General features: G+C 33.0%; 1 protein-coding gene across 3 annotated transcripts in view; it reads right to left on the reverse strand.

Annotated features, from left to right (window-relative positions):
• Window positions 1–2628, reverse strand: part of LOC107015343 (luc7-like protein 3) — a 6953-nt gene extending 4325 nt beyond the window's left edge. For all 3 annotated transcript variants that reach the window (XR_001456333.2, XM_015215588.2, XM_015215587.1), the window contains exons 1-3: window positions 2363–2628; window positions 2067–2195; window positions 1881–1920 (exon numbers count right to left, since the gene is read on the reverse strand). Coding sequence is in view for 2 of the 3 variants with exons in the window: in XM_015215588.2 (XP_015071074.1) it covers window positions 1881–1920; window positions 2067–2195; window positions 2363–2405 (212 nt within the window). In the remaining variant the exon portion in view is untranslated. The remainder of the gene's footprint in view (window positions 1–1880; window positions 1921–2066; window positions 2196–2362) is intronic.
• Between the last annotated feature and the right edge of the window lie 10744 nt (window positions 2629–13372).

Consider the following 13372-nt stretch of genomic DNA (forward strand, 5'->3'; position numbering starts at 1 on the left):
CCCCCCCCCCCCCTATAATTACATTGACCATTTTTTGGACTTCATCAGTTCCTTGGTATTAGATTACCACATAGGGAAGGGGCTGACGATTCTGTACCTTTGGTCCTTCGTAATGTGCATCTACTTGATGTCTTTTGAATGAATAGTCTGTTAGATCAAGCTACCAAAATCAGCTTATTTTGAAAAGTACTTCAGAAATCACAAGTACATTTCAAAAAAGTAGTTTTGGAGAGTTGCAGTTTCTCTTTGGCTAATCAATTTGAAAAAAATTATTTCGCCAATATTAGAGCAACAAACTATGCTTGACCAAGCTTTCAGAAAATGCTGCTATAGAGAAGCTACTTTGTTTTTCCAGCTTCCTGGTGAACTTCTTCTGTTATTACTAAAACACACTTATTCTTCCCTAAAAGCTTGTCCAAGCACCTCGATTCTCTAAAATAAGCATTTTCTTAGAAGAAAAAAGAACACTTTCGTCTTCCCAGAAGTTTTAGCCTAACAGGCAAGAAATACCTTAATTCATGAAGAAAAAAATTCCAGCTAGGAGAAATTTCAAGACTAGGCAATAAACAACCTTGGTAAATTAAGACAAGTGGCGTCTCTATGGTTAAAGACCCCAGTCTCTTTTCTCTCTCACGTAAAAGTGTCCACGAGACTAGGGATAAGTAGCACTAAGCCACCCACTATTGTTCCATTTCCTCAACCCATCTTAACAAGTTTGAGGTGCGAGGAACTGCGGCGGATCCAGGATTTGGAAGTCGTGGATGCTCACTTTATTTAACATAAAATTGCTTGTGATCACAAAGCATAAATGTATAGCAACTTGAGCACATCAATGACAAGTACATGATTAAACAACGATTAAATAATCATCACCAAAAATAACTTATAAGCATAAGTTACACTAAAGAAAAAGAGACCAAAAGTTTTTTAAAATAGAAACAATTAAAAAGGTAAATGACACTGCAAAAAATCAAAAAATAAAAAGGAGAGAAAAAGAATTGAAAATTTTTAATTGAAATAAGAGAAGGTGCATAAAATATGCTGCTAGAGAGATTCGAACTCGTGACTAGTAGGCACTTACACGCCCTAACATTAAAGCCAGAATCAAAGCAGCTACTACTTTTCTTTGTTTAATGGGTGCTTATTTATTTTTTATATCCGTTTTTCATAATTTCTCTATAGATATAGAAAATTTTTGTCAGAGTCAATGGGTGCTCGAGCACCCGGAATGCTCCAGGTAGATACACCCCTGGCCAGGAGTACCCACCAAGTGAAGTTCAAGCTTTAAACATTTATTTCTTCATCCATCATGTTTAGACACTTCGTAATAAAAACTAATCTTTTTATCCTAAAAATAATGAGAAGATTTGACTATAGGGTTAAACAATCTTCTTCTTCGACAAGGTTAATTCATAAATTACTGTAATTCTATTTAAAATAAAACTTTCATTTGTAGAAACTGCACAAAAAGAAATATAAAGCACAAACTTTTAGAATTAAAAATATTTTGAAATATCCGCAAATATAGTAGTCAATCAAAAGACCATTTAACTCTTACAATAATGATAGTACCATATTAAATCAGATACATCGAGTAACTTTTTTTCATTCCTGTGTCTTGATGAACTTATTTGACCCAATTAAGTTAATATAACAAATAACCATTTCATCATGTGCTTCGAGTAGAAAAGTAGAGGTAGAAACCTCAGAAGTGATACTGGCAGACAACAGTATATCAATGTTCTTTTTAAAATTTGGTTGGGGAAGGAAGTGTTGCAAGGAAAACTAACTGATTTTATGCATGAAGGCCTGAAAGATATCTCAGTTTGAACGGAAAAAAATGAACAAGCATTGCAAGCCCCAGGGAGATTCAGTCTTACCTTTCCTTCAACTTCGCTTCATGAATTTTCGAGCAGGGTCCTGTATAAAACAACCAGTAAAAACAATCAGGAGTTGTTTCAAGATAACCATATCCATGATTAAAGAAACAATTTTTTTTCAAACACAACAAAAGATTTTTTTTTTCTTTCATCAACCAAATACAGGATTAGGATTTCGGAACTAACCCAAATCACTACGAGTATTCACGAACAGATCGTGAGGGCAAAATCGAACCATATAGAATGCACAGACTTCCTTGTCATCCCATTTCACTTCCTTGAACCCTCTCCTCTCGTCTTCAGTTAAATTCCGAGCTACACATTCAAAAATAATAACATATCAAAATTGGTACTTTTCTGTTTATAAACTCTACTCTATACAGCAAATCAAAGATAACTAAGCTTAACACTAAACAATTGATTCAAGAATAACTCATTCTATGGGACACCGATTTCTTCAATTAAGGTTGAACAAAGCATACCTGAGCCCATCAGTTCATCCAACAAAGCTCTCTGAGCGTCCATGGCTGAAAAACCTGCAAAATCTTGGGGCTAACTGCAATCAATGGAAAGACTTTAAATCAACTAGATGTGATTCTTCTTCGTTTATACGTTGGGAGTATAAATTAGGGTTTCAGAGTAGAGTTTGATGACAAGTCGGAGCCAACAGAGGACAAAGGTAATTTTTCTCCGAGGAGGGCCTTATTGGGATGTGCTTGATTTTTATTATTTTTTACTTTACTCCTCCAACTTCAACTCAAAATTATACTACTCCCCTTCTATTTTGGATTTAGGGAAAATATACTCTTGAATTTGCAATTTAGAGTCGATATATATAATTTTTTTCTGTTTACGTATGAAATTTTTTTTATATATTTTTATTGTTATTATACATGGGAGATGTATTAGACAAGTCTCGTACAATGAATTTGATCAAGTAAGCATATAGAGAGTTTCGAATCTAAAATTTTCTTCATCTTTGTCTAGAGATTTTAAGTTCGACTTTTGCATATATTTTCTTAATTAGAAGCATCACCCTTAGAAAGAGTCATATCACGCGAGTTTAAACTAATCGAGTTAAATGTTGATATCGCACACCAATTGAAAGAAAAATCAAATATCAATTTGGGTCGTGGGATAATTGGGATCCCTTCATCTTTACCAAGGGTCTGTGGTTGGGGTTTTGAATTCTGGGTATGAAAATATTCTAGTTTGAAGCGTCAATCTCAAAAATTGATCTTGTAATATGTGAATTCAAATAAATGCTAAAAAGCAACTGCAATTAAAATAAAATAAAATGTGATTTTATGATCAATTTTGTTAGCTATAATGTTATAACAAATTCTATTTGATTTGTAGTTGAATGCTAATCAAATTGCAAAATGATTCAGACCTCGTAGAGATGTATTTTGATTGCTTGAAATGTGGAGTAGTGCTTCATCATTCCAGATTGATCTCCAGAAGAACTCCATTGACCACTCACTTGAAGAATTATGTGGTTGATGATGATATTTGCTACAATGTTTGTGGAATTCATAAAAAGCTATGTAATCTTTAATTGATAGTCGCAAGGAGTAAGCAATTTAAGTGTGAATGAATTTTCTTCAATTAGTCTGATTAGTTCATGTGTATAATCAAATTTATCATAAATTTTATATGCTTAAGTTGCTCGTGATTAGTTAAGACAACTCATTTTAAACACTTGGCAGCTTGTGATAGGTCATTAGTTTGACTTAAAATCAGCGCACCATTTGAACCCGTGGAATCTTCTTATCATGGTCGGGGCTATCTTTACCCGAGAGGTGTGAAGCGACGCACCTTTGTTAAAAAATTACGTTGTATACAGAACATATTTGATTGGATTTGGTGTAGTGGTTAACAGGTTGCAAAATTTACTTGAGTTCATGAGTTCTACCCTTGCTAGCATCATAATAGTACTTTTTAGCTGCAACTATTTTCTTCTTTTTAAAAACAATTATTTTATTAGCTTTCTCGTATATTTACTTCTTTATATTTTTAACACTTCTTAGTGTCTGCTTGGAAAGTCACCTGGAAATTGGAATTGGTTTATTAGTAGGATAGTAATTACCAGCCTAGTAATTACGCTGACATATTTATTTGTCACAATGTAATTAGAAATGTATTGTTTGGGTGTACAATTGCAATTATAAAATTATATTAAAGGCTTAAGTCATCGACATCCACTTAAAATGTTCGCTTAGTTCAATTGGACACCTCAGCCTAACCTTATATCTATTGAACGTACACCTCTACCAACTCAAATTTGAACCATTTGAACACTTTTTAAACAATCAGCTAACAGTATAAATATGTGTAACACATTCGCGATGACGTGGTAAATTGACGAATTAATGACCTACATGTGGCATCTTGAGTTAAAATAATCATTAAAATTTATTAAGAAAAGAAAGAAATGAAAAGGGCATGTTCATCCACCGTCAACCCTTAAACCTCCTCAAAGTATTTTCATCCACCCACTGTCGTTGTCGTAGTCAATCTAATAAACCCAAATATGTTTATTCATTTTGATCCTTTTTTCATCTTAGATTTGAAACATATTCAACCATTACTAGTGGAATTGAACTGTTTCTGAAGAGATTTTCCAACTTCAAATAGGAAGTTCTGAAACTATTTGTTTGAAACTGAATTATTTTTCAAATTAATTCATTTCTATTCCTTCTCTTCAATAGTTAATGATGGAATTAAGCTTTTTCAGATATTCATTTAGCTGAACCCATTTTTTTACTTTTTGTCTTGCTTTTATTTTTGGTATTGAAGATAAGAGAAAAAAGAGAAGGATGGGATAATGGTGGTTGCGGGTACTGTGGAAATGGTGGCGGCATCAACAATGTAAACCTCTAAAAGGAATTAGGTGAAGCTAGAGACTAACATGTTTGTCTTTAGGTTTCGAAGTCCTAAAATGGTTTATATTAGTGTTTTGAGGCAGCATCTAAAGTTTGGTGATGTTTGGAGGTCAAACGTCCAAGAACGTCCATAACGTTTGAAAGTTTTGACTTGAGACGTGCTTGTATGTTTAGATATGCCTTTGCATATTTTACGTGTTCGTTTTCGTTGAAATTGATGTGGGAGCTAACATCTATAGGAGGGTATTTGGGTTGAAAACATACGGGAAAAATTCCCCAAATACCAATAAAAGGGTCCTTGAGGAGAACCCAACTTATGAGCCAAGACTGCCAAAAACAGTCTCAAACGACGGAGGCAGTCAACACCTCGCCGATTAAGGGCGTAGGTTGCCACTTAGATTGGGGAGCTTAATCTCCCAATTGTTGAGTCTCTGACCCAATCATGGTTGCAAGTATGGCTCGTCGATGGGTTTACGCTCCGTACATTGGTCCTCGATTGGCACTTACAGATTTTCTGTAGGTGTCTCGGCCAAAGGAATGGTAAATTGGGTTTTTCACCTAGTGTTCTAAAAATGGTTTGGGAGGTTATTTAAGGTTATTATGGGTATTTTGAGTAATTTATAGTTCTAGAACCCCAAGTCTAGTTCATTATTCAAAATCAAAACCCAAACCCAAACCCAACGAAGAACTCTCTAGAACTCCATTGGAGCTTGAAGCTAGGAGGGAGCTTGGAGCTTGATTTCTCCATCGATTCTCGTTCAATTTCGTGGCTTTTAATCAATCAAGGTATGGTGTTTCATCGTTGAATCTTCTTTCTTCAAGGAGCCAAACTTCAAAGTGTTTTCTAAGATTTCTCAAAGGATGAATTCTCCTATTTTGATATCTAGCCATGGGTTTTTGCATAAAACGTTTTGAATCAATGATTTATGAATTAATTGATGTTAATTTGATGATTTTAGACTAAAAACTCCATGAACCCATGCAAATCATGAATTTCTTATTTTGGCTATATTATGGATGAGTTGACCATGTCTCTATTGTATTGATTTCTTGTGTAGTTTACTTTGGGCTATTGAATTATGTATGAAGCATGTTAGAATTGTATATAGGTTGTCCTAAATTTATGAACTTTATATTATATTATCTTGATTCATTGTATAGTTTGATTATTGGTTTGAATTGGTGACTATGGCTATTGGTAAGAGCCTTTGTGAATTGAATTAGTTGAATTGGCTATGTACAGGAATTTTTAAGATTGGATTGGTGGAATGTTGACCTAACTTTCTCTATATTTTGTAGTATAGGTATTTCAATTGTGATGTTTGGTATGGTCCATTTATGGTGGCGGTGCTTATGTGATATAGTTATGGATAATGTGGCCTTGTCAGCATTACTTTATGAATTGTGAAAAATGCGGCCTTGTCAGCATTACTTTATGAATTGTGAATAATGTGGTCTCGTCAGCATTACTTTATGAATTATGATTCTATCATGTTATAACTTGAATATGTGCTTATTGTGAAGGTCTATATGATTTATGTGGATATGCGAAGTCAAAGCATCTGTTCTTCTAAGTGACTATATGTGATCATGATAGGTTATAGTGATGTTGTATATGTGTATACTTAATATTGAAGTATGAATCTTCCTAGTTGATTATATGAGTCTTGTGATGGATTATATTGATGTCTCTATAGGAGTGTGTAGGGTGACTTGTAGTTGGCTTAGTTGACTCTATGTGCTACTTAGCTATGATGTACATATGATATGATGGTTATGAAGTGTGTCTTGTTTTGGTAGACCTATGTCCCTTACTTGATACATGAAGAATATGAATATGATCCTTGACTTAGTAGGCTAAAGCACATTTGTCATGTATGTATATGTGTGATTAGAATATGACCTTGAACATGGTTAAGAGGTTCATTTACTTGGAACCTTTTAGAAAGAAGGTTGTGATATCCTTGAAGTCGAAAGTCGTAATGGTATCCTTCTTGTGTGAATGATGGACTTAGGGGTAGGTTGGATGGAATGGTATGAAACCATCCTTAAGAAAGTCATTGAGTTATCCTATTTGACCATTATGTGGCAGCCCTAGTGGACCCATCCTTGGTAAGGTGTTGTATGATTTGGTTATGACTTTTATATGGTACCTCTTCATATGCCCTTGTGATTGAACTACTCTATGAGAACAAGGGCTAGCACCGATTGAGTATGCTTGGGGAGTGACTCTTCTTGTGATGAGACTAGAGTGCAAAGAAACCCTTGATATTACTTAACCATGTGCCTACATGGGATGTATCCTAGTTCTACCCGTGTCAAGTAGAACACCCTCCATCGGAGTAGGGTAGACTCTGAATTCCATGCCTAGCTAGTATGGTCTATGTCGTTTTATTGTCTATTCTCATCATGTGGGATACATTTTAGTATTGGATAGTTCTACAACGTTTAGGTAGTGGAATGGGACATTATCTAGACATGGCACGAGTAGACTTTGGAGGTGCCAGGGTTTAGGTTCCCTAGATCTTCTCGAAGACCATTATGTTAAAGTCCTTAATTATTGAATGTCTCTTAAATGGCTTAATGAACATAGTTGACTTAAGTTAATGCATGTAGTTGAAATAGTACTTATCTAGGGTAGCTTTGAGGATTGCTTAGGTGGGCTTGGAGAGAGTGTATGAGCGTTTTCTTCATGTCTTACTTAGGTGAGTCTTAGAGTAACTTTCGGTAAGGGTTTAATTGAATATAGTGAATAATCTTATCTTAGGAATACTTAAGGATCTCTTACATGTATATATGAAGGGATTGTATGGGCGGCCGCTTCATCTCTCACTCAAGTGAGCCTTAGAAGGACCTTTGGTAGGAGAGTCTTATGCTTGTATGATTAGAAGTGATGTTATGTGACTTATATGTGTTTATGTTGACTTGTAAGTGACTCTTATACTTGTCTTATGAGGATTTCTTTAAAAAGAGCATGTTTTATACAAATGTCCTTCTAGCATGGTTTCAATTATATGTCACCATATTTAGTGCATTCTAATGTACTAATTTCATATATTTTGTCTATCTTTGAAGGTGTGGGTGGCATTTGAGAGGAGTCTTCGAAGTGAAGCTTGGAATTAGTGTTCATTCAAGCAAAGTTGGGGTATGTCCTCAATAGATCCTGGGACATTACTATGTTTAGTTTTCTTGTTAAAGACATTGTATTAGACTATGTATTTTCTATTATGTTGATGTATGGGTCGTGGCCCAAGATATTCGTGTGTCTAAGATGGCGACTTTGAGACTTAGTTATTCTTATGATTTTCTATGAAAGATATTTTAAAAGTATTATTCAATTGTGTGAAAAGTTTTAATTCCGCACTAGTTTTCATACATATATGCGATGAATGGTGTCAAAGGGCTTGTACAAGACCTCCGAGAGGTCGAGTGTGCCGTTTTACGATCCGAGGGAATGCCATATCTTCTTGGATGTGCTCTCGGGTCATGACAAACAACCAGCGCAATGAAGATGGAGTCGTAAGAAGATATGGTCAAAGTCTCAAAGAAGAAAGAAAAAAGGAAGAGGTAGAGGTGTACAACTAAACATATTTTGAAGAAGATATGTTCACGCGGTAAACATTCGTGTAATGCACTTTCCATGCTATGTCAACGAAAAATGTTCAATGGGTACTTATTTTGAATAACTTAGGTGTTCAATAGGTACAAATTCTAATTAAGGTGTCCAAATGAATTATTCGGACAACTTTGAGTGGTTGTCAAAAACTTAAGCATATATTATATTTTAAAAATAATAGTAAATTATTTAAAATTTATATTTGACAAATAATAAGCTATATATAAACGACATTAACTTAAATATTTAAGATATATACCGTCTTTTGAAAATATGTTAACTAATCAACATATTTTGATAATTAATATTAAGAAAAAATAATTGATTTTTTTTAAATAGTATATTCTAATTGAATTAATCATAAAAATTAAAACTACAAGATTTCTATGAACAACATAAAATGCATGTTTGACAAAAATATAAGTAATATTGTAACGATTCGAAAAATGATAGGTTGAACTAGAGTGTTAACATGAGGGTTAGTGTGACTTTAAGTTAGTGTCTAGGTCGAATTAGAGCTATGTGAGAATTTATGTAACTTCCGGAGATGTTTAAGACTAAACTAAGTTAAGACGAGGGAGGTTAAATCAAGAAGGAAGGTAAGGACCCAAACTATCAAGGAAGGGTGACGGAGAACTTTGGTTCTTTTGGATAGGTTGGTGATTGGAAGTATAGTAGTCCAAATTACTTGGCGATGCGCCAAAGTGCACTTCAGTCACCTAGTGAGTTGTCTATCTTAGCCTAGGTTTCTGAAAAATGGGCGAGATAGGTTGTGGGTCGCCAAATGGGTTAGTGATTCGCCCAATAGACACCCCTTTCGCCTAATGAGCTGCCTATTTTGGGAGCTTACTGGAAATTTAGGCGAGCCAAGGGCTCATTAGGCGAGTCGCCTAGTGCCCTTGGCGAGCCGAGGAGGGTCAAAGGGCGAGCTCAAGCGCGGCCTGGGTAAACTTTGAAAGTTTAAGTTGGGGTCTTTAAGTTGTCTTTCCAAATTTAAGTCCATATTATTTTATTCTTCCCCATATGTATATAACTTCTTTAGACTTGAAATTCTTTCAAGAAAGTCACTTTCAAAACAAATAAAAGAAAACCCATCTACCCTCCAATATTCTCTCTCTAGAGTTCTTCCATTGAAAAACACCAAGAACTTGAAGATTAAGGCTCAAGAATCCATCTTCTCAATTCCAATTCGTAGACAAAGCTTCTGTTTCAGGTATGAGAATCTTCATTCATGGAACTTCTTTCTCCGTGAGGCCTTTCAATTCTAATTTCTAAATTTGGGATAATGTTCAAGATCTAGGGTTTGTATTCTAGCCTGAGAAACAATTTCATTATGTTAATTGTCCTACATTATGGTGAATTTGATGTTAATGAGGGTTTTTATTGCGAAATTTCCCATGAATATGTGTGCTTCCCTATCTCCCCAGTTTCATGAAGTTGTGATGGGTTTGTTGATTCAATATGAATATTAAGAATTGTATCTATGCTAGTTTAGTTAATTGGTCTTATTTTGTTCATGCTTAAAGTAGTAATTCTAAGTGTGATTGCAGGCTATGATTTATGTCTCTTAAAGGGTAAAGGGAAAGGGTTCGATCTTAATGTATATCCTTGAAGGTCGTGTATGAAGGAATTCTATGTATAAGATTTCTATGTATAAATTGTTGATCCACTTGAAGGGTGGTGGTGCTTATTTGTCAAATGTGTTGTGGTGTTGATACAAGATCCATTTCCCTACAATCCAAGATATGGCTAAGTATGATACGATATGAATACGTATGATGTGTTATGATTATGGTAAGATTGTTATGTCAAGTGTATGACAATTGCATTCTCACATGAACGTGAATTTTAAGTAAAGAATTAAAGTTACCTTAAAGGGAATTATGCCAAGCATCGAGTAAATATGAATATGACATAGGGGCTTTTACTTTTAGCAAGCCCGGCTTCCCATACGGATTCTTTCTATGTTTAGTAAGTTTGGATTCCCAATATTATATATTGTCTCATGAGATGGAAACCTTCTACGCTTAAAAAGTTCGGGTTTCTAGTATCAATCTCTTTGTTCCATAACTATGTGCCTACATAGGTATTTAGATAGTGGATCCACCTTGATGCTAATTTAGTTTCACCTTAGGCAAGTAAAACACCTCTATTCGGTGTGGGGGTAGAACATCGAACTTCATATAGCTCACATGGTCTAAGTCGGTTAATGTTATTCTCTCTATGTAATAAGATAATGAATATGACTTGCACTATACTTGTGATTTCTTGATGAGTTTACTTAGTAAGAGTGGGGGTATGGGACTTCACTTTTACATTGTACAAGTAGTCTTTGAGAGGGATTGTAGGTTGGTTCATTATGTTATGGCAAGACATGAAGGTATGTATTTATGATGAATGGATCTTTGTTAACGTATGACTTTCCTCATGTATAATTAATGAACACGGTTATCTCACTTTGTACGATTATTGACTATGATGAGGTCTAAAGTTGATATGTGATACTAAGGTGATTCTAAAGGGATACTTAGTGTATTTAGTATTATAGTATGCCAACTATACATCGCACAAGTATACTTTTAAGATTACTAAGGTAATGATGCTACTATGACATGAAGATTTATGTGAAAATGCTAGTAACTTGTATTATTATGTCTTTGTAAGCAAAAATGGTTTTCAAATGTCCTTTTTAACATATTTCAAGGATTTTATGCATGTTTCCATACTTAGTATTTTACGTGCTAACCCATTTCTACTACATCTACTATGAGTGTAGATTCCGGCCGTTGAGGTGTAGCTTCTTCTTAAAGAAGACTTGGATTGCTATCTCCAAGTTGTGGTGAGTCTTCAAGTTCGTGGACAGGATTATCCATTTCTTAGTTTCTATTGTATTTCATATGCTGAGACTTTTCTATTGATGTAAGGGCTAAGTCCCAAACTTTGAATTTCTATCTTTTAGATGTTGTATGAGACAAGCTTAGTTTCTAATTTTCATATATGAGAAGAACTTTGACTTTGATTGTAAAGTTTTAATTTTTCCACATTATTCTATTTCTTATGTTATGACAATATGCTAAGGATTGTATGAGACTCCTTCGGGGTCAAGTACGCCGTGTCACTTCTAGAGGGGGAGCTCCGGGTTGTGACAAATACAAATAAAATGACATAAATTATTGAAATATTGACAAAAAAAGACAATATATCAAGTCTAACTAAAAAGTAAATTACTTGCAATGTGAAGTATAAGTCAATACTACTAGAACAAATGAAATTGAAAATATAACATAAGTTCTAAATTCAAAACAAAAGAATTAACATAATACTCTTATGTTAAATTTCAGCATAATATACATAAATATAATTTAAAAGAAAAGAAACATGTAAGTCTAGAACCTTACTCAACAAATTCTACTTTAGTTTTTTTTAAAAAAAATAGAATACAAACAAAATTATGCTAATGAAAACATCACATGATATAAATAGTACGAAAAATTGCACAGAATCACATGAAGTAATATTAAAAAATGAGAAAGAAATGAAATATATAAAAAAAATTAACAAAAATTAACAAAAAAAAATAAAATAATAAAAAAATTAAAATGAAAAAAAAGGAAATAAAAAGAAAAAATTAAAAAGTAATCAACTTATCATTAAATCAGGTAATTACTTGCAATTCACTGCCCCTCCCTGAGAAAAAGAAAGTGTAATAATCCCTGCCAACAGTTACATGATGACCAAATAATTAGCCAACTAAATAGGTCAGACAGTGTAATTGCACTAAATTCAATTGGGATGACTTTCTAAATAGACTCTTACTGAAAATCTTGATTGCGCCACTACATGTTATTGGTCTTGAACTTTACTAAAATGCCATATTATTTTGATATGTGATATGAATTTACATTCTCAAAATGAAATAAACCTTGTACTTGAATTTAATAAAGAAAAAATCACATCATATATTATATAAGAGAACATATTTACCAATTTTAGCCCAAATATGATTTTGTTATCCAATTTTGGCCATATCTTAACAATTTGAGAACCTAGCAGCATAGATGTCACTTGTTATTCACCGATGATGTTAGATAGTGATACAATCTTCAAAATTATTTACTATATGACATTTAATTGGAAGAAAACAAAAATAAATTAACTAAAATTTAATTAAAAAATATTAATGCTTTCTTGTAAAGTCTCTAAGTCAAATAATCTTATTCAGTATCTACATATTTCAACTTTGAGAATTATAGATGGGGCAAGAACAAGAAGTGAAGTCTTTTCAAGTTAACTCAATAATCGTACATTTTATATTGCATGTAGATTCACAATATAAAATGTGACCAAGCATATAATATTGTTGAACAGAACAAATAAAGAGAAATGTGATCAAGCAGATAATAAGAAATTATAATACATTATAATGAAATAAATAAAATATAATTGAACGCGAGTATATATTATTTTAATAGATGAAGAAGTTCGTATAATGTTATATAGTTTTTGTATAACATTATATAAATATAAAAGTATGTATAAATAACTTTTATATACTAATATATATTTTAACAAGATTAATGTATGCATGATGTATTATAATATTATATCATATTATAAAAATGAATAATTTCTATCTTCAAAACTAAGTTAAGACCTAAGCTTATTTATCAGACCGGACCATATATATCGAATCGAATCGAATCGATATCAGGCGGAACACTAAATTGTGGAGGAAATTAGGCCAGGATTTCGACCCATCGGCTGGGTTGGATTAGCATTTTTTAACCACCATTTATTAATTATTAATTGTAAATTTGAGTCAACTACTAATATAGTATATTATTATCTATAAATTGATTACATTTTATTATTTATATAAATATACTTATTATACAACTAAAAAATCCACACAATATATTATTCTATATAATAAATAGTTAAATTAGAATATATATATATATATATATATATATTAGAATATATATATATAT

Source organism: Solanum pennellii, chromosome 3 (genome assembly GCF_001406875.1).
Source record: "Solanum pennellii chromosome 3, SPENNV200".
Lineage (NCBI taxonomy): Eukaryota > Viridiplantae > Streptophyta > Magnoliopsida > Solanales > Solanaceae > Solanum > Solanum pennellii.